General features: G+C 41.0%; 1 protein-coding gene across 2 annotated transcripts in view; it reads right to left on the bottom strand.

Moving 5' to 3' along the window:
* The window catches only part of SNRK (SNF related kinase), a 64359-nt gene that overhangs the window by 16193 nt on the left and 26316 nt on the right, over positions 1 to 21850 (bottom strand). For both annotated transcript variants that reach the window (XM_034404021.2, XM_087894230.1), the window contains 2 exons: positions 19026 to 19167; positions 16646 to 16858 (listed from right to left, as the gene is read on the bottom strand). In XM_034404021.2, coding sequence (XP_034259912.1) covers positions 16646 to 16858; positions 19026 to 19167 — 355 coding nt within the window. The remainder of the gene's footprint in view (positions 1 to 16645; positions 16859 to 19025; positions 19168 to 21850) is intronic.

Here is a 21850-nt window from a genome sequence, read left to right as displayed (position 1 = left end):
CCCCTCCACCCCTGTATGCTATTTATACCTTCATAAAACTCAATTGATCTATCCCTACGTAATACATTCATTCAGCTAAAAGCTATCTGATATTTCCTAGTTTGATATTTATTCTGCACATAATCTATCCACTTTTTCCACTCACATACATAAGACTCTTGAGATCGGTCTTTTAAATATGCTGAAATCTTCGCCATCTCTACAAAACTGGCCATCTTCAAAGTCCATTCTTCAATAGTGGGCATAGCATCACTTTTCCAATATTGACCTATCAATAATCTTGCTGCTGTCACCATATACAATATCAGCTTTGTTTCACCCAATGTAAAACCCTTAGCTATACCCAATAAAAACAGTTGTGGAGAAAACTGAAGTTTTATCTTCAAAACATTTTGCATAACCCACCAAATTTTTATCCAAAAAGCCTTCACTTTCTTACAAGTCCACCACATATGATAATATGTGGCATCTAAGCAATCACATCTCCAGCATTTTGGTTGAATAAAAGTGATATTTTCATAAAAGCATAATTGAATGTAACATGTTTTGTTTTAATTTGATAATTTAATTTGATAACAAAGTGGTGGAGGATAATTATGATAAACTGTTAATGATCATAGATGATACAATAAGGTACACAGATGGAAGTAACAACTGAGAATGAATTTAATATATGTTGGAAATGATTAGTATTAAGAAATAGATGGGAATACACCCTGGAAGAGTATAGCTAGTAATAGTGGATTAATAGATAAACATATTGAAAAAGAAATTCTTAAAATAAACTAGCAGATTAATAGTGGGAGCTAAGGAGGAGAATATGCTGAAAACTCAGCCAAAATAAGTAATGCTGGAAATCAGCCAATAATAGGTGGAGATTTGGAGGAGAATGCTGGAAATCAGCCACAATAAAGCATGCTGGAAATCAGCCAAAACAATGGAAAATGCTGGAAATCAGCCAAATAATGGTTGGAGTTTTGGAGGAGAATGTGCTGGAAACTCAGCCAAAATAAGTAATGCTGGAAATCAGCCAAATAATAGGTGGTATAAGGGAGAAGAATGCTGGAAATCAGCCAAAATATGCATTGCTGGAAATCAGTCAAACAATAGGTGGAGTGATGGAGGAAAATGCTGAAATTAGCTGAAATAAACTATGCTGGAAATTAGCAAAATAATAATCGGAGGTATAGAGGAGAATACACTGAAGAATAATTATTATTCAGGGGTGAAGAAGAAAATGTTGGGCGATAATTAAAATGAAATGGAAAATTTTGAGAGGTCTCTGTAAAAGTTTAAGATTAAAAGATTGGATGAAATGGGTCTAGAAACCGAGAAAAATAGAAAGAAATTTTGATTAATAAATTGAAATAAAAATTGAGTTGTACACATTTGGAAATTAAGATTTGTGGTGATAAAATTGTAAGGTAAATATATAGATTAATAGATTAGATCATTTTTGTGTTTAATGTTGATGTTAAAGGAACTATGGAGAAAAATTTAGAAAGAGTGATAATGAATTTTGATTTATAATTGAATTTATAATTAAATATAAAAATGAGCTTTGTTTTAGTAGGAAATTAAGATGTATGATGATATAATAGAAAGATTTAAGTTAAAAAGTTGGAATTTATGTTAAAAATATCTGTCTTTACTTGTAAAATCAGCCTACCTATTTGTGACCGGACCAAGACTTCATTCCTGGGAAAAATCTTTTTTATGTTTATGTTTGAAAAAATAAAAAAAAATTACAAAAAAAAAAGTATGGAAAAAGAAATGGACTTTTTTTAAAAAAGAGAATAGAAAAGAAGAAACTTTACTACAAAATATATGGGACATTGCCAAGGCATACATTCAGGGACTAACTATAATATACACAGAGGAAAAAAAAAAAGAGAGACAAAATCAAAAGACATTAATAGAGGAACGTAAGAGACTAGAACTAGAATTACAGAAAGAACCAAACAAGAAGATCTTAAAAAATCAAATGGAACTAGCAAAATGAAGTAAATTTACTAGAGAAAGAAGAATTGGCACAAAAAATAAAAAATGAGCTAAGATGGGGGTGGAGCTAAGATGAAGGACAGGCAGCAACAGCTGTAAAGAGCTCTTCCAAAGTAAATCAGGTTTTTATTTTTTTAATAATATATATATATATATATATATATTTTATATTTTTAACTCATTTAAGATCTATTTTTAATCTATACCAGACTTTTACAAAAGCACATAATAGTGTGGCTACCATTTGTTTTAGATACATTTTAACAACACTATAAGCCCGGATTTTTAAGAATGGGGAAAAGGAGAAAGAGGCAGCACTTTGTAACAGAGAGTTCATCCAAGCCACTGAAGCAGCAGAAAATGGAAGATTATACTGCAAACAGACAGTCTGTTCCAGTAAGTAACTCAACTGCAGTCATCTTATCAGATAAATTTATGTGACTCATTGGAATGGGACTTACAAACTGAACTTGAAAGCAAACAGCATGTATAACTTTCCTCCTCTTTCTCAGACAATGGTTCTGCTTCTTGGAACTCAGCAGCAGCCTTCCTTGCACAGGAGGGAGATGTAATAAATTTAAAGAGGGAAAACATGACAGATTTCCTCTCTAAACAATGTTTGCTTACAGCTCAAACTATAAACTCAATCTATGAACTTCTATCAACTGTCATAAATCGGATGTTGTCTTACCTGAACGTCCCTTTTCTGGGCGCTGCAACTACAATCCATAGCTGGGTTGTTTCCTCATTTTCCTGATTCGACTGGGTGACATTTTTTTTCACCTTCTTCTTCGTGCTGTGGCCACGCCCACAGATCCCATAATGCACCAGTCTTTCACGAAGGTGCGACCACCTACACCAACATCATGTAACAACGGGAAAAAAATGGCAACAAGGCACAACAGAGTCAACAAAACTAGAGCAGGAAGCCCTAAGAAGGCAAAAACAGGGTGGGAATGGATTGTAGTCGCAGCGCCCAAAAAAGGGACGTTCAGGTAAGACAACGTCTGTTTTTCAGTGCGCTGCTCCTACAATCCATAGCTGGGAAATACCCAAGCTTAAACCCCCAGGGTGGGAGGCTGACTGCTCCCGGAGTCCTGGTCGACATGAACACTTTGAAGTACCCTTCGACCAAAGGAGGCCTCAGCCAAGGCGTAGGCGTCAATCCTATAGTGTCTAATGAAGGGTGTAACCGAAGACCAGGTGGCGGCCCTGCAAATGTCAGAGACTGATGCCTGCGTGGCCCAAGCGGCTGTGGTTGCAGCACTGCGCGTCGAATGAGGCAGAATCCTGCCCGGGAGAGGCCGCACTTTCTGTTCATAAGTTCATGAATGCCGGATGGAAAGAAACTAGCAGGGCCTCCGTTCATCTGAAAGACACCGTACGGCGAAGATAACGATAGAGGGCCCTGCGAACGTCCAGGGTAGGCCAGTCCTTCTCACACCGATGTTGCGGGGAGGGACAAAAATCCGGCAATATGACCTCCTGGGCCCGATGGAACCAGGAGTTTACCTTCGGGAGGAAGGCAGGGTCCAGACGGAGGACAATGGTGTTCACATGAAAAATGCAGAGTCCTTCCTGATAGATAAAGCAGAAAGTTCAGAGATTCTCCTAGCGGAGCTGATCGCTAGAAGGAAGGCCACCTAGTAGGACAAGAATTTAAGTGGGACGGAACCCAGAGGCTCGAACGGAGGGGACATGAGCGCCTGCAGGACCAGCGAAAGACCCCATGTCGGGTAGCGATGAACCGTGGGAGGATGCAAGTTCATAGCCCCATGCAGAAACCCTCTGATCAGTGGATGGTGCGCCAACAAAAAATATGGTGGACATCTAACCACTGTACACAAAGCCGCTGTCTGATGTCACAAAGTTGACGGAGACAAACCTCTGTCCAAGTCAGATTGAAGAAAGTCCAGAATGTCCGAAATCTGTGCCATTGTAGGGTCCACATGGCTGCTGGAACACCAAGTGCAGAAGGCCCTCCAAAAAGCTTCATAAATTTGTGACGTAGACGGCCAACGGGAAGCCTGAATCGTGCTAATGACAGCGTCAGAGAGACGGTCCTTTCTCAGAATGACCCTCTCAAATGCCAGATGGCCAATTTGAGCCACTGAGGCTCTGGGTGGCTTATGGCCCCCTGGCATAAGGAGAGTCGCTGTGGAGGAATCACCCACGGCTGGGCAACGGACAGTGCCACCAGATCGGAGTACCATGGGCGACGAGGCCATTCTGGTGCCACCAATAAGATCTCAGCCCTCTCGTCTAAGAGTTTCCGGATTACTCGCGGAATCAGTGGGATTGGAGAAAATGCGTACAAGAGCCCCGGGGGCCACTGGCACCAGAGCGCGCTGTGGGCCTCCGCCGATGGGCACGGATATAGAGTCACATAACGAAGGAGTTGGGCATTCAAGTGACTGGTGAAGAGATCTACACCGGCATCCCGAACCGAAGCGTCGCCTCCCGGAACAGTCTGGGATGAAGCTGCCACTTCGCTGGGTCGATCAGCTCCCTGCTGAGCCAATCTGCCAGAACATTGTCGACTCCGGAGATATGGTCTGCCGTCAACGAGAGGACATGCTGCTCTGCCCAGGACAAAAGATGCTCCACCTCCAACATCAGGGCCCTGGACCTTGTGCCCCCTTCCTTGTTCACCTGGGCCTTGGCTGAGACATTGTCCATGAGGACCAGGATGTGCTGACCTTCTAGATGCGACTGGAAGTGCTGTAGCGCAAGTCGAATGGCTCTCAGCTTCAGCAGGTTGATGCAGTGACGCTGTTTCGATGGAGACCAATGGCCTTGCACCACTAGGTTGCAGAAATGTGCCCCCCAACCTAGCAGACTGGCATCCGACGTCAGAGTCAGGCGGACTGGTTCTAGAAAGAAGAAACCTCGTCCCAAGGCCGGACTCGTCCACCAGCGCAGCGAGAGACGTATCTGGGGAGGCAGAGACACCTTGTAGAGTGAGTCGCTGCAGCCAGCCCGTTGGAAGGGGAGGAGGAACCATTGCAACGGTCTCGAGTGACTCCGGGCCCACGGTACAATTGAGAAGCACGAGACCGTCTTCCCCAACAGTTGTGAGAGATGGAGAAGAGGTACGGACCAGTGGGCAGGACCTGGTGGATCAAGCCAGAGATACTCCGGGCGCTGTCTGGTGACAAGAAGACCTGCCCCTGTACAGAGTCTATTACCGCCCCGAGGTGTTGAAGCCGGGTAGACGGAGTCAACTGGCTCTTGGAAAATTTATCAAGAACCCGTGATTCTGGAAGACCTTGATTACCAGATCCAGATCCCGCCGGGCTTGTTCTCTGGAAGACGAAAGGACCAGGATGTCGTCCAGGTAACACACGACCCTCACCGGCACTGTCCTGAGAGCCGCTGCTATGACTGCTACCAGCTTGGTGAAAGTCCTTGGGGCCGAGGAAAGCCCAAAGGGCATGGCACAATACTGATAATGGTCGTCCCCATACTGGAACCGTAGGTACTGCCGGTGCGCTGGATCCACCGGGATATGGAGGTATGCTTCCCTGAGGTCGACAGATTGAAGGAGGTTCCCCCGTCGTACACTCCCAAGAATGGAGCGGAGAGAGTGCATCTTGAATCTGCGGTAGCGTACCGACAGATTCAGATGCTTCAAGTTCAAAATGCCTCTCCAGCCCCCCGAATTCTTGGGAACCAAAAACAGGACAGAATAGAAGCCTGTGCCACGCTGGTCCAACGGCACCGGCTCTATCGCTTTGATGGATAGAAGATGACGGATCTCCTCTCTCAGGAACCAATCCTTCTCGAACGAAAGGGAAGCAGGGCAACACACATGTCGAGATGGTGGGCGGTCGACGAACTCAATGGTGAGGCTGGCGGTGATTCGCCGGTACGGTGAACCCAAGCGTCCGTGGTCAACTGCTCCCATTGGCGGCAGAATAGTTGTAGCCGGCCGCCAATGGGACCTTGTGACCCGTAGTCACTTTCCCCTGCGAAAGGACTTGTAGCCTGCGCCACGGAAAGGATGTTTGGAGGCAGAAGGGTTCCTGCTCCTGTCACAAAAATGCTGCCAATCAGAGGAGCAGTCGGCCATTTGGAAGAAAGGGTGCTGCGTATAGGACCCCCCGGGTCCTGAGGAGACCTGAAAGGGCTGACGTTGTGAATAGGGGGTGTAGCGCCGCCCCGGTCTGTGGAATGAAGTTGGAAGCACTTTCCGCTTATCTTTATCTTCCACAAGCACCGGATGGAGGGCGGATCCAAACAGATTTGGGGCCTTGTATGGGGCTGCAGCCAGCTTCCATTTGGCCTTGGCATCGGCCCTCCAGTTCTTTAGCCAAAAATGGCGACATGAAGTCACAGAGGCGGCCAAGGCTCGTGAAGCGAATTTTACCAAATTGAGGGATGCATCCGCTGAGTATTTGGTGGCTGCCACAATTTTATTTATATCCTGATGTAAGCGTGTCTCCTCCAGAGGCAGTCTCCCCTGGAGTTGATGCAGCCAAATCAGCGACGCCTGGTTGAAGAAGGCCGTCGCCGTTGCGGTCTTTATAGCCCAAGCCACGGCCTGATGTGTTTTATGAAACGCGAGCTCGGTCTTTCTGTCCTCAGACTTGAGAGCGTCCAAAGAATCAGTGGAAAGCACTGAAGAGGAAGAAAGACTCGCAATGGGCGGGTCAACTAATGGCAAGGTCAACAGTCCATCCAACTCTGGAGCCGCAAAATACAATCTCTTGTCCAGACTACTGGGGGCCGTTAGGGAGCCTGGCTGAGACCAAGGAGATTGTAGGACGTCAGAGAAAAGTTGAGGGCATGGAATAAAGTCTTTGCCCGGTTTGGAAGACGAGAAGAGGGCATCGTGAGGCCCTGACGAAGTAGAAGGCTCAGTAGGCAATGCCTCCGGAATACTAATGTTAGTCGTCTGGCGCGCTTTATGCAAGAGCGACTTGAACAAGGACGGTCGGAACAATCCGGAGAAAGCAGGGGCATCTGGCATCAGGCCCTCGTCCTAAGAAAAGTCGATGTCCTCTGGAGCTGCCTCACCATGATCAGAATCATCCGAAGAGGCCGACTCCGCCTGGGCAGGAGACCTGGAACGATGGTGGGCTGCAGCACGAGAAACCGGCTGAGCCAACTGGCCCTGGGATGTCTGAAGAGAGGTTTGTTGGAGGCCAGCTGCCAGCAAGGAGGACAGTGTCGTAGACAGTAACGTCTGGAGGTCAACCTGCAAAGCCTGAAGTTGAGCCTCAGGTGCGCAAAGGCCCGTAGCTGTCGGTGTAAAAGTCGCCTCTGGTTGGCGCAGCTGAGATAGAACAGGCTCCACCAAACCCACCGCCAAAACGTCCGGCAAGGAGATGGAAGCCTTGGAGAGGCCCAGAGGCCGGCCGTAAGGACCGCCAGCGGCAGATGATAAGTCACCGAGGGTCGTAGTCAGAAGGCAGCGCCAGAAGCCTCTACAGGAACTTGATGGGCAGGCACAGAAGCAGAAGAGGAAGCCTGCTTGGCCTTATTGCACTGAGGCTCATGCGCCTTGTGGCGTCGTAGCGCATCCTTTTCCACTGCCATAGATGATTTGGGGTGGTGGGAGGTGTGGGAGGATCTTGAATGTGCTCAAGGCACGGCCTTATGCTTGGCCTGAGACCTCGGTGGGCTAATCTCGTGTTCGAGGTCGGAAGATAACGAAGAATCCGCCATCCATAACAATTAATTAATTATTTTTTTTAAGGCAACAAACTATATACACATGATTAGAGGTCCTAGCTATGTCAGCAGGCCGCAGGACCATCGCGTGACCATTCCAGATGAGACTTAAGGAAGGTCGACTATGGCCCAGGTCAGCAAAAAGGTGTCTCGCCTAGCGGTACACCGGAAACAGCCAGTCCTCCAAATGATCAAAGGCTATGGGCCCAGGAATGGCCGGTATAAGGCACAAGTAGGTGGTAATGGCGGTTGGGCAGGCTAGACGAAGGTCCTGATGGAAGCCAAGGAAGGAGTCTAAAAGCCTCGACAAATTGGCTGCCCTTGCCACCAAGCAAAATGGAGTCCGCAGCAATATTGGGCCCAAACTAAAATGGCGGCTGCTGCCCACATTAAGGATGGCGGCCTAAGCAGTCACGGGCCTCACTGAAGATGGCGGCCGTTGCCCTCACAAATAAGGCGCCCACTGCAGTCCCGGGGCGCCTAAAATGGTGGGTGGGCGAAAGGTGGCAGGAAAAGACGAATTCAAAATGGCGGCCGGGCAGTTGAACCGTGGCAAATTAAGACGGCAGCCGCAATACCAGTGATGGTCTCTGAAGCTTCTCACCACCGAGTGGGGAAGAATCGGCAGCCTATGATCGATCCATGGCTCCCAAAACCGATCCGCTCATTCCCACTCGACTCCTCTGCCAAAAATAGCGCTCCGCAATAAGCCACAGATCCGCAGCGATGACAGGCACAACAATTCACCTCAGAGGCTGCAGGGCGAACCATGCAGAGCACTCTGGAGCTGCCGCTAAGGAGAGCCAATCAGAAAAATAAGTGTAGAGGTGTGAGTGGGTATGCCAGCGGACCAGGAGCCCAACACACACACCGGCGGCTAACAGCCTAAGAGGGGAACCGCTCCAAGGAGTCAGTATCCCTCAGCTGCCTTCCGATAACGAAGGAAGGAATGGGCGTGGGATGGCCTGGAGTCCCAGACATGTCACACACACCCCGCAGCAGGTAATCCAACAGCTCTCACCGAAAAGAATCCTAATGAAAAATAAAGTTAAAAAAGGCCTAATCGCTCTAAAACCTACAGGAAAAAACCTGTAGGGACTAGTTTGGACAAAACTCAGCAGCACTTTTTCATGGGTTCCAGATAGGTTCCAGATGGAGCTTGGGCCATTCCCTGAGGCTCTGGCACACGCCTCGACTGGAGACCTAGTGGCCGCCTGGGATAGGGCGGCCGCTGGAGCTCTGGATCGGGTCGTGCCTTTGCGGCCTCTGACCTGGCGCCGATCTCATTTAGCTCCTTGGTTCACTGAGGAGCTGAGGGAGTTGAAGCGCCGGAAAAGACGCCTAGAGAGTAGTTGGAGGGCCAGTCTTTCTGAATCTGACCGGACACTGGTAAGAGCTCATATTAGGAATTACCTAGTGGCAATAAAAGCAGCGAAATGTAGCTATTTTGCTGCTCTTATTGCGTCATCAGATAATCGCCCGGCCGCCCTGTTTAGGGTGACCCGCTCCCTGCTCCACCAGGAAGCGCGGGAGGACCCCTTAGAGGGTAGAGCCGAGGATTTTGTCCAATATCTGTATGACAAAATCGCTCAGATTCGGGAAGATCTGGACTCCGACTGGATAGTCTCAGGGGGAGGGACTGGGGCAGGTCTTGAGAATGTTATCTGGGATGAGTTTGATCCTGTGACCCCTGAGGACGTGGACAGGATTCTGGGTAGACTGAACGCGACCACTTGTTTATTGGACCCGTGTCCCTCCTGGTTAGTGCTGGCTTCTCGGGAGGTGACACGAGGCTGGTTCCAGGGGATTATAAATGCTTCGCTGGGTGAGGGTGTCTTTCCTGCCGCCTTGAAAGAGGCGGTGGTGAGGCCTCTCCTCAAGAAGCCTTCCCTGGACCCGGCAATGTTGGTAAATTATCGTCCGGTCTCCAACCTTCGTTTTGTGGCAAAGGTTCTTGAGAGTGTGGTTGCGCAACAGCTTCCCCAGCACCTGGATGAAACGACGTATCTGGATCTGTTCCAGTCGGGCTTCAGGCCCGGGTACAGCACGGAAACGGCATTGGTCGCGTTGGTTGATGATCTCTGGAGGGCTCGGGACAGGGGGTGCTCCTCTGTCCTGGTCCTGTTAGATCTCTCAGCGGCTTTTGATACCATCGACCATGGTATCATGCTGCACCGGTTGGAAGAGTTAGGGGTGGGAGGCACTGTGTTGCGGTGGTTCTCCTCCTTTCTCTCTGACCGGTCGCAGTCCGTGTTGACAGGGGGACAGAGGTCGACCCCGAGGCCCCTCATATGTGGGGTGCCGCAAGGGTCGGTCCTCTCACCTCTCCTGTTCAACATTTATGTGAAGCCGCTGGGCGAGATCATCCGTGGTTTCGGGGTGGAGTACCATCAGTACGCTGATGACACCCAGCTGTACATCTCCACCCCGGATCACCCCAACGATGCCCTTGAAGTGATGTCCCAGTGCCTGGAGGCCGTACGGATCTGGATGGGGAGGAACAGGCTCAGGCTCAACCCATCCAAGACCGAGTGGCTGTGGTTTCCGACGTCCCGATATAGCCAGTTGACGCCATCACTGACTATTGGGGGCGAATCATTGGCCCCCACGGAGAGGGCTCGCAACTTGGGCGTCCTCCTGGATTCACGGCTGTCTTTAGAAGAGCACTTGACGGCCGTGACCGGGAGGATTTTTTATCAGGTCCGCCTGATTCGCCAGTTGTGTCCCTTTCTGGATCGGGACTCGTTACGCACGGTCACTCATGCCCTCGTCACCTCCCGCCTGGACTATTGTAATGCTCTCTACATGGGGCTCCCCTTGAGGAGCACCCGGAGGCTCCAACTGGCGCAGAGTGCGGCCGTGCGGGTGGTAATGGGAGCGACATGGCGCTCCCATGTAACACCTCTCCTGCGCGAGCTGCACTGGCTCCCGGTGGTCTTCCGGGTGCGCTTCAAGGTTTTGGTTACCACCTTTAAAGCGCTCCATGGCTTAGGGCCTGGCTATTTACGGGACCGCCTACTACCACCAATAGCCTCCCACCGGCCAGTACGCTCTCATAGAGAGGGACTCCTCCGGGTGCCGTCAGCCAAACAGTGTCGACTGGCGGCCCCTAGGGGGAGAGCCTTCTCTGTGGGGGCACCTACCATCTGGAATGAGCTCCCCCCGGAGATACGGAGGATCCCGGATCTGCGCTCCTTCCGCCGTGCTGTGAAGACCTTTTTATTCCATCAAGCGGGCTTGGCCTGATCTCTTCCCTTTTTAAATATGTAAATTTTAATCTGTTTTTAAATTATTGGGGTATTTTAATTTGTCTGGGCCAAAAAGTTTAATTTGATTTTATCGGGTTTTTAAATTTTGTGTATTTATGTATTTTATTGTTGGCTGTTCACCGCCCTGAGTCCTTCGGGAGTAGGGCGGTATACAAATCAAATAAATAAAATAAAATAAAATAAAATAAATGCAGCTGCTGACAAAAATAGGGTTGCCAACATGAGCGCCAACGTCCAATGATGGATATGGCACAAGAAGAACATATTGCTTTATGCTGTTAATATGATTTTATTACCATATTCACTAGTAAGATTACATAGGCTATTAAGAAGATTCAGCTCTTATTGCCAGGATAACTCCCTAATCATCAGTAAATCTAATTCAATTAAACAGATTAATGCCTTTGTATATTTAGGCGTAACCTTTTCCAAGACTGGATCTTGGGCTTGCCATCATCAATGGAGTACACTCAGAGCAAATGCCTGTTTGAATTTACTGCTTAAACTAAAGAACCATAGTTACCCAGGGTCCCTAGCCCCATTAATTAAAGTATACAAAGCTAAGGTTACCCCTATGCTCTTGTATGGAGCAAAGGTTTGATGTCTATATTCAACTACAGTCCCAGAACAAACACAGTCCCAACATTTCAGATGTATTTTGGATGTAGATCCAAGAACATCTGCTGCAGCAGTTAGAGCTGAACTGGGAATTCATACAATTCATGCACTATCCAAAATTAGAGCATATAACTACTGGGGCAAAGTCAATGAAATGGAGACTGATAGACTCCCCAAGTTATGTCTACTAGAGCAAATAAAATTACAATCACAAATCTCCTGGATTACTAACTAATAATTTTTGTAAGAAGCTGTGGCCTTCCTGTCTCTTGCATAACAGGAGAACAATTCAAAAAAAGAACTGCCCAAAGAATAAGGATATAGAAGCACAAAATGATATAGATATCCTTAGTAAGGTGGGTAACTTGAAGTGGCTGAGCAAATACAAATATACTTTTCAAGTAGACAGCTATTTGACGTTACAACTGCCAAAACATCTTAGGGAGATATTTACGCAAGCGAGATTCAAGCAGCTTGACACAATGGTCAGATATGGGAGATTCCATTCTATACCCTACAATGAGTGTCTCTGCATTTGCAGAGCGGCAGAAGACCTGGCTCACATCCTATTTGATTGTTGCTTGTATAAGGAGGTAAGAGACAGGTACCTTGGTCCATATACCAAACAAATGACCCATTGAGATCCCCGTATCAAAACAACTTACTTTATGTGCGGCCAGAACCTGAAAATAACATTTAACACAACACAGTACTTAAACAAAATGGTTCAGTTGAGATCTGCATACGTGGGACTGATTGGGGTAGATTGTAAGGGTGACACTGAAATATAATTTTATGTCATTTTATTCTATTTTATATATTTATGTATTAAATTATATTGTATCTTATCCTATAACTATTGTTATAGGATAACTACTAACTACTCCTAACTAACTACTCCTATTTTAAATTGTTTGTATAAGATTTTATTGGTGATATGTGTTTGCACTTTGTACTTTGATATGGCCTATAGCTAATCAAGCTATCATTTTAAACTGTATTTTATTCCGATTTAATTTTAAATTGTATTTTATCCAATTCCATTTTAAATTGTCTTTATCAGATTTTAGTAATAGTTGTGTCTGGAACTCTACACTTTGTTATGGCCCAAGGGCTAATCAATAAAGTAAAGTAAGTAAGCTAAACAGAACTTTTTTGAAAACGCAAATAAACCAGGAAGATGGTCGGCATACAAATTAAAAACAGAGAAAGAGAAGAAATTGATACATAGGCTAGTAGATGAGGAAGGAACTTTATACTATCAAAATGAGGATAAAAAATAATTCAAGATTATTATGAAAAGTTGTATGAGCAAGAGAAAGTTTCAGAAGAGAAAATTAAAGATATTTGGAGAAAGTGGAACTACCTAAAGTACCAGAAAAAGTAAAAGTTGTGTTAAATGAACGAATATCAATGATGGAATTCTCAGAATCGATTAAGAGGCAAAAGAGCAATAAAACATCAGGATCAGATGGACTGCTGGCAGAATTTTATAAATGCTTACAAGATACTCTAGGCCCATCAATGTTGGAAGTTTATAATGAAGTATTGATTGATCCGAAGGTACCAAATTCGTGGATGGAAGCAAATATTACTTAGATTCCAAAAGAACATTCAGATTTAATGCAGATAAAAAATTATAGGTCCATATCTTTACTGAACACTGACTACAAAATATATGCTTCAATAATGGCAGAGAGACTAAAAAGGTTTCTAAATTTATACATTCAGACCAAAATGGCTGCTTACCTAATAGACAGATTAAAAACAATATGAGAATTATTTTAAATACATTGGAATGTATTGAAACACATCCTGGAAAACAAATGGCGTTCATCTTCTTAAATGCGCAGAAAGCATTTGATAATGTAAATTGGCAATTTATGTTATTATAACTAAAATCTATGGACTTTGGTGAGAGATTTATTAACATGATAAAATCAATATATCATAAACAAACGGCAAAGGTGATGGTAAACCGAGGTACGATAGAGAATTTTAATATAAAAAAGGCACAAGACAAGGATGTTCACTATCTCCTTTACTATTTATATTGACATTGGAAGTGTTAAATAGAAATATTAGACAAGATATAGTAATTAAAGGTATAGAAATAAAAAAGGAACAATATAAATTACATGCATTTGCAGATGATTTGGTCTTTATCTTGGAAGACCCACAAAAAAAATGGACTTAAACTAATTAGGAAAATAGAAGAATATGGTGAAGTTGCAGGACTGAATATAAATAAAGAAAAAACCAAAACAATAGTTAAAAATGTTATAGACATACAGAAAAAAGAACTAACGAGGAAAATAGGTATACAGATAGTTAAGAAAGTTAAATATTTAGGAATTCAACTAACGGAAAGGTGTGTAAATTAAAGAAGATAATTACTATAAAGTGGCACAATAAATCATAACAGACTTAGAGAACTGGAAAAATCTACAACTATCACTGATGGGAAGAGTAGCCACTATAAAAATGAATATTTTTCCAAAATTATTATATTTATTTCAAACAATACCAATAAAATTGGAAAAAATATTCTGAAGAATTAAATAAAACAATATTAAAATATATCTGGCAAGGGAAAAAAGCGAGGATAAGTTTGAAAATGTTGCAAGATTCTAAAAATAGAGGTGGTTTTGGGCTACCAGATTGAAAATTGTATTATCAGGCTTTGATACTTACTTGGGTAAAAGAATCGATTGGTTTGAGGAACAAAAGATTATTGACATTGGGGGGGACATGATCTTGAATTAGGTTGGCATGCCTTCTTATGGTATGAGAAAAACAAAATACATAGCTATTTTCAAAGGCACTATTTTAGGAATGCACTATTATCAGTTTGGGAGAAAATTAAAGAACAACACTATTTGAAAATACTGGTCTGGCTTTCAACAATGGAGGCACTGATTTATCTAAATGTTATTGATATAGTGAATGTTACCAGATGTAAAGATATTTTAAATGAAAAGGGGGAACTTGAAACTAACAGGAATTGAGTGATCAAGGGATTGAGATAATATGGCGGTCATATGTGCAGATACAATCTAGATACAAAAAGGATGTTAAAATGTATGGTTTAAATAAAGAATTAACACAATTAGATCAGATATTAACAGGGACAGATGAAAAATTAATAAAGAAAATATATAGCTACTTGTTAAGTATTAAGATGGAAGATGAACAAGTAAAAGAGACAATGATAGTGTGGGCTAAAAATGTTGGCCATTCGATTGAGTTAGATCAATGGCAGAAATTATGAGATACAAATTATAAATTAACAATGTCTTCTGCATACAAAGAAAATCTTTATAAAATGTTTTATAGATGGCATTTTTCACCTGCAAGATTAGCAAAGATGTTTAAGGATAATTCTGCAAAATGTTGGAAATGTCACCAGATACCAGTTCATACTATCAGGTGTGGTGGACATGTCAAAAATCAAAAAAATATTGGACAAAATAAATACATGGCTGGAAAAAATGATAAAACAACATATAGCCTTGAAACCAGAGACATTTTTGTAGGGCATTTTGCCAGACAAGTATAATAAAGGGAATGTATATCTGATTTTACATGTATTAACAGCAGCAAGAATTGTATTTGCACAACAATGGAAAAGTGAAGAGATCCCAAGAGATGAAGATGTGATTAGAAAAATATTGGAATGTGCAGAAATGGATTAGCTACAATTAACGAAAAGGAAGAAACTGAGTATTTTTGACTTGGGAATTATTTTATCAATAGCTAGGTGACAAAAACAGGAGCTAGAAACAGGGAAATATATGAAAGGATCAGTGATATAAGGAAGATATGTTAAACTGGTTAAACAAATAGTATGATTATTACTGTTATTAATATTAGTATAATTGATATTAATGCAATGAATATTGTTATAAACACTTTGATTACTTCCTAAAATGACTTGTACCCAGACAATGCACTGTTCAATTGAAACTGGAATTTTTATATGTTATAAAATAAAATAAAAACTTATTACAAAAAAGAAAAACAAATATAAAAGTCATATGAGCAGCCAATCACTCACTGTCGATTCCGGATAGATTATTGTTAGACATCAAATTCAAGCAACCTACTGCTCAAATGCTCAAAAGAATTTAGCACAGATTTGCAACACTTATTATATAAAATGAGACCTAAATCAAGTTTTAATCAAAATAAATGTGCATTTATTAAATGTAACAGATTTTATATAGAAAGTGAGCTAATTCAGTCTTGGATTTTTGTTATTTGAGATCTAAATATTCTCAAAAGCTCAAAAAGCTTTTAAATAGATTATAAGCAGATACATAATATAAATGCAGATACATAATATAAATGCAGGAATTATTTACATATGGAAAAGTATTAGGAAGTCAAACGGTAGAACTACCTGCCTTCAAAACCCATCAACAAACACACATGCACAGAGTGGGAGTGAAGAAGATGTACTACAATATTGGGGTATTTTACATGTCTTATAGTCATTTAGGCTACAGCATTTTTCCTATGCTTTTGCTATCTATCTAATTACAGTTAGAAGAGAATATTAGTATAGTCACTGCCACATAAGATTCCAGAAGCAATTAAAAAAAACTGATTAGAAAAGATTACAACTGGTTATATAGTTACGTTTTCTGTTTAGAACAAATCTTTAACTAGTTGTCAATAATTTTTGCTTAAATTGTAGATGTCTTAAAAATCAAAATCAAAATGATTGTTCTAAACAACTTCAAATTAAAGTAGAAAAGTGTGAAATAAACATCTGACATGAAGGAATTTCTCTGAAAACCAGATATTAAGGACTTACAGAGTAGATGTTATATAACCCAATTAGGATGCCACAGAAGTTCTTGTGCTTTTGCATGTGCTTTTCCAATTGCATATTCTGGACTAAATATTTATAATTACCACATAAAATGGCTGTTGACTATGATAGCTATTAATTCTGGAACTGAAATCTAAACACCTATGGAGGGCACTAAACTGAGAAAGGATGTTCTATTATACTCTTGTAACAGAATAAAAACAGCTACATACTGAATTATAAAACTGTATAAAATGTTACTTACTCCACAATAGTATCTCGATCTGCAATATCTCCAAGAACCATGCGCTGTATGATGCTATTGTGCTCTTCCTCTGAAAGATTTTTATATGAAACCAAAGGAATATTATATTTTGTTGCAGGTGATGGATCAACTCCTTGTAGCCAAGGGTGATTTTCAATTTCTTCCAAAGATGCCCTTCGTTTGGGATCTCTTTGTAACATTCGTGTAATTAAACTAGCAAGAAAAATACAAGCATATATTAGCATCATTACATATGGGTTTATTCCAAAAAATGTTTTTCTTTTATAATACAACCGGTTCTTACTCAACATATAATTGGTTATATCATTAGTAGAATTCTTCCCATTAAGCATTATTTTACTGAGATACTAGATCTCCATAATTTTTTAGAATTATTACACAGGCCTATGTGAGATACTTTCCAAGTCCAACACCATATAAATTCATTTGAGTTTAAAAGATATTAAGTCACAGCAGGTGATAGCACCTATCTAGTCTTATTTTTATCTTAATAGGTAAGCTGGATCTGACTTGGTAAGGATTTCTATAGAAGATAACAATTACTGCAACTAGAAACTAGGAAGCACATAAGCAAGTTTTGTTTAATGCGGTGTTTTGATTTGTTTTTTAGTACATTTTAGAAAGTTTTACACTTATATAACGTTAAATATAAAAGTAGCTTGAAAACTGAAGATCACAGCATTAAGTGAGGGGATGCTCACTTTATAGCATTCTCTGGGCAATTTACGATGTCAGCATATTTCCCCCAACAATCTGGGTCCTCATTTTACCAAACTCAGATGGAACCATGAACCCCATCAGAACTGAACTCCAGACAGTAAGCAGGGTTTGCCTGCAATACTGCATTCAAATCACTGTGCCACCAGTGCTCCCATTATATAAATGGAAGATTTACAATATACAAGTTCTCATCATATTTGTATTTATAATATACATATATACTGCATCAGTTCCTGGTTTGCTTCTGGGTCCAATTTAAGATGTTGCTTATCACCTTTAAAACCTTTCATAGCATGGGACTAGGTCCGTGATGGCGAACCTATAGCACGTGTGCCACAGATGGCATGCATTGCCCTCTCTGTGGGCATGCAAACCATCCCCCTACTTCAGCTCTGCCACGCATGCGCACACCTCCCGCCAGCCAGCTGATCGTTGGGTCTCTATCGCACATGCACGGGGGCGGAAGGCATGCGGGGGGCATGTGCACATGCGCAGGGGGACAGGATGCATGCAGGGAGGCTGTGTGTGCTTTGGGCACTCGATCCAGAAAAGGTTAGCCATTACTGGACTAGGTTCTCTGAGGAGATATTGGCCTATTTCACTCAATTCAAGAAAAAGGATATGCTGTGGCCCCACTGATCGAATAATTTTAGAGGTGTAGAAGGAGAGCCTGCCCCTGTTATTTGGAATATCTTGCCACCTGAAGTAAGGTCTGCCTCCACTCTTTGTCTTCCCAAAGAGTGTTAAAACCTGGCTCTATTGATTGTCTTGGGACCCTGATGAGGGCAGTCCACAATGAAGGTGGCTGGTGGAGAGAGAAGATGTCACCACTCTACTGATCTTTCCTTTTATTTCTTATCTTTGTATCTAATGTTTTAAATATTTTTATTTTTATAGTTTTAATTGTAAGTCACTCATAGTCGCTTTGAAAAGTGAGGTGGGCAGCATATAAATGTAATAAATAAATACAGTTGCTGAAAAATTCATGTTCTCATTAATTTTTCAAAGCATTCTTAAAAAATAGGCATGGAAATGTAATATGAGCATACTATGTCATTAAAAATCACTTTCTCATACAAAAGCAGAATAGTTATAACTTTAAAGCTTAAAATAATATTTTATCCTATGACAGAATTTTAATCAGCAATGTCTTCTAGAACCAGAACCAATCATAGAATAGTGAATGCAAAATAAGGAGGGAACACATAATTATTAAATAGAAGAAAAAGTATGTTCATAAATAAATATGTGGATATCTTGAAGAATGGGAATAAATTACTTCATTCTTTAACATGTTTTTCATTTATATCCTGCCTCTCCTCTAAGGAATTCAATATAGTATATACAATTCTTCCATTTGATCCTTGAAGAAATCTTGAGGATATAGATTAGTGTGTGTGTGTGTGTGTGTGTGTGTGTGTGTGTGTGTGTGTGTGTATGAGAGAGAGAGAGAGAGAGAGAGAGAGAGAGAGAGAGAGAGAGAGAGAGAGAGAGAGAGAGAGAGAGAGACTTTGTATGTGGTGAAATGAAAATATGAACTGGGTTCCCCCCAGTCTTCACCACTGTATTTACTGCCCATATTTAAATTACTGGCATAATGCTTTTAATTACAAGGAATTTTATAGAATCATTTACTTACTCTTTACATTCTTTGGACACCCGAGATGGTACTGTGTATTTACAATCCATTATCATAGTCAAAGTTTCACTATCATTTGCTTCTTGAAAAGGTGGTTGTCCGCATACCAACATGTAAAGAATAACTCCCAGACTCCATATATCTGGCAAAACATAATGAATTTTAAACTTCCAAGACAGTAAATATTTATCATTTGAACAAACATATTAATTAGTAAGAATTTACAAGATCATAACTAACTAGATAAGGGCTGGAATTTTTCTATGCACTTCCATGAAATATCATTTTAATTTTTATGTTAGGCCTCATTTAGCAACTGTAATTGGTTCCAGTTACATGATCCCTAAGTAAACCATATGAAAGATAGGAAAGGAGAGAGAATGCGACTGCGACTGCTGGTAGCAACCAACGCCAGTTGTTACTCTCATTCCAGCGTTTGTTTTCAGGTGCAGAAATTTGAGCATAAGGGTACTCATTACTCAGTAAATTATTTTTATTACTGTTTAGTACTGTTGATTATCATCATATTTGTGAATGGTTACTTCCTGAGACAGTTGCTAAATGAGAACTAGCTGTTGACTATATTATTTAGTTAAGCATTGACAACTGGGACAGTCTTACTGCATATGTAGACCTAGAGATCCTGAAACTGCTTGTGTAGGAGCTTTTCCTATGGGAGCCTACACTCAGTAATACTCTTTTCTGAAATTTTATATATGCCTACTGTTAAATTTTACAACATGGAAGATATCTATAAGTCTTTTTGTATGAATGCTAAATAAACCTTCTTTATGTTTGTTTTCTTTCTCCTTTTTCTGTATTTTCTGATTTGGATATTTTATAGGCCATGTATAGTGCATTTGAATAGAATTAAAATGCCCATTTTTAAAAAAAGGTCTTCCTGTCATAAAGCACAACTAATAGAGAAGTCTATGTCAGATGGATCAGCAGTCTAGCCTATTAACAGGCAGGTCCATTTATTCATTAAAATGCAGAATAAAACTCCTTAAAATATCTAAAGTGAAAGTCTTTCCTATTAATAGGATGGTATTGTTTATCTCCTATGATTTCTTTCAGATTATAATTGAAAAGAAAAATGATAAGAGCTTCACTACAGGGCTTTAACTAGAATAATTGTGACCATTTGGAAATACTTACAATTTCACATTAATCAAATCAAAAATTATACAGAAAAAAAAAATCTTTGTGTATTTGTTACTAAGCAGGAAACAAAAAAATACCTTTTTTAACCCTGAAACTTTCTCAATATTTCTCTACCTCATTTAGCATTCATTTTTAGAATTTTCATTGTTACATGATTATTATTATTATTATTTTTGGATTGGTTGCTCCCATTAGCAAACAATCAGGCAACAGAACTTCCAGAAGTCTGGAGCAGTATCAGGAATCCAAGAATTTATCAAAAACAGATTAAAAATTTTGTTAAATATCCTTATAAACAATAGATCTGATTGAGACTACAAAAATACTAGGAACATCAGTGATTTTAAAACATAATACTTCATTTAAAGAAAGTCTTAAATCTTAAATATGTAATTACACAGTATGTAATTTGGAATTGTAATTTATGAAGATGTATAGCTTCTGGTTAGCATTTGCTATTTTCAAATGCTTCTGAAACACTCTAATTGTGAAAGTTGTTCCAGCCAGATTCTCAGTCATGACAACCAGGCAAATACATGCAACTTCCTTACTCCTTAGATAACATCGTCACTGCTATGGAAACCAAACTTCTTCACTGATTGCCTCTTTAATGCTTGTCACAAATCTAGTAAGCAGAGGGCCCCAAAATTTACTGTGGATTTTGTTGTGCAGATTATTAAAAATGCTATTGTTTTATTTTGAAAAGAATGCCAAACAAAACTGTCAACCAATGCATTTCACAATGAATCCTTAAAGAATTAATAAATTGTTCTTTAATGAAAGAAATGTTATGGTTTAGAAAGACAATCAGTAAAAAAAGCTGTCTTTTTTAATATAGCTGCATCATAACAAAGGAGGCATACTGTGCTTTCTCAGTTACAAATTTCTAAAAACAGAAATAAAAATGTTTAAATTATATATATTTCTTCATATTAGCGGCCATGAGAAGACTCTTTTTTCTGTTATTATTATTTTTATTGTACAATTTTCTTGGTTATGTATAAGATTTCTATATTCACAATAACAGTATACCGTCTGGGTACAATCTCTACAATCTCTATTGAATACAGATAGTAAATCTTATCACACAGTAGTTTTAACTATTATTCTCAATACCTCAATACTCATCTTTACTTATCCTTGTTGAAAATTTTGTGTTATTTAATTAGGCCCTCTGTTCAATTTTATCTATAATCCATTAATAATATCAAACATTATAAACATCAAGTAAACATCACATTTATAACCATTAACTTCCAACTAATCATAAGGTTTACTTATCTTAATTATTCAATGTTCATTATTCAATTACACAAATTACTTCATCGTTGTTGTTGTTAGTTGCGAAGTCGTGTCTGACCCATCGTGACCCCATGGACAATGTTCCTCTAGGCCTTCATGTCCTCTACTATCCCCAGGAGTCCAGCCCTCAAATCGTTCCCAGCATTAGGCTCTTCCCCAGTGAGTCCTTCCTTCTCATTAAGTGGCCAAAGTATTTGAGTTTTGTCTTCAGGATTGGAAAAGCAGTCAGGGTTGATCTCCTCTAGGACTAACCGGTTTGATCGCCTTGCAGTCTAAGGGACTCGCAGGAGTCTTCTCCAGCACCATAGTTCAAAGGCCTCAAATCTTTGGTGCTCAGCCTTTCTTATGGTCCAACTTTC

The sequence above is a fragment of the Pantherophis guttatus genome, chromosome 4, assembly GCF_059756535.1.
Source record: "Pantherophis guttatus breed Tessera chromosome 4, ASM5975653v1, whole genome shotgun sequence".
Taxonomy (NCBI): Eukaryota; Metazoa; Chordata; class Lepidosauria; order Squamata; family Colubridae; genus Pantherophis; species Pantherophis guttatus.
This window is presented reverse-complemented; position numbering and strand designations above follow the sequence as displayed.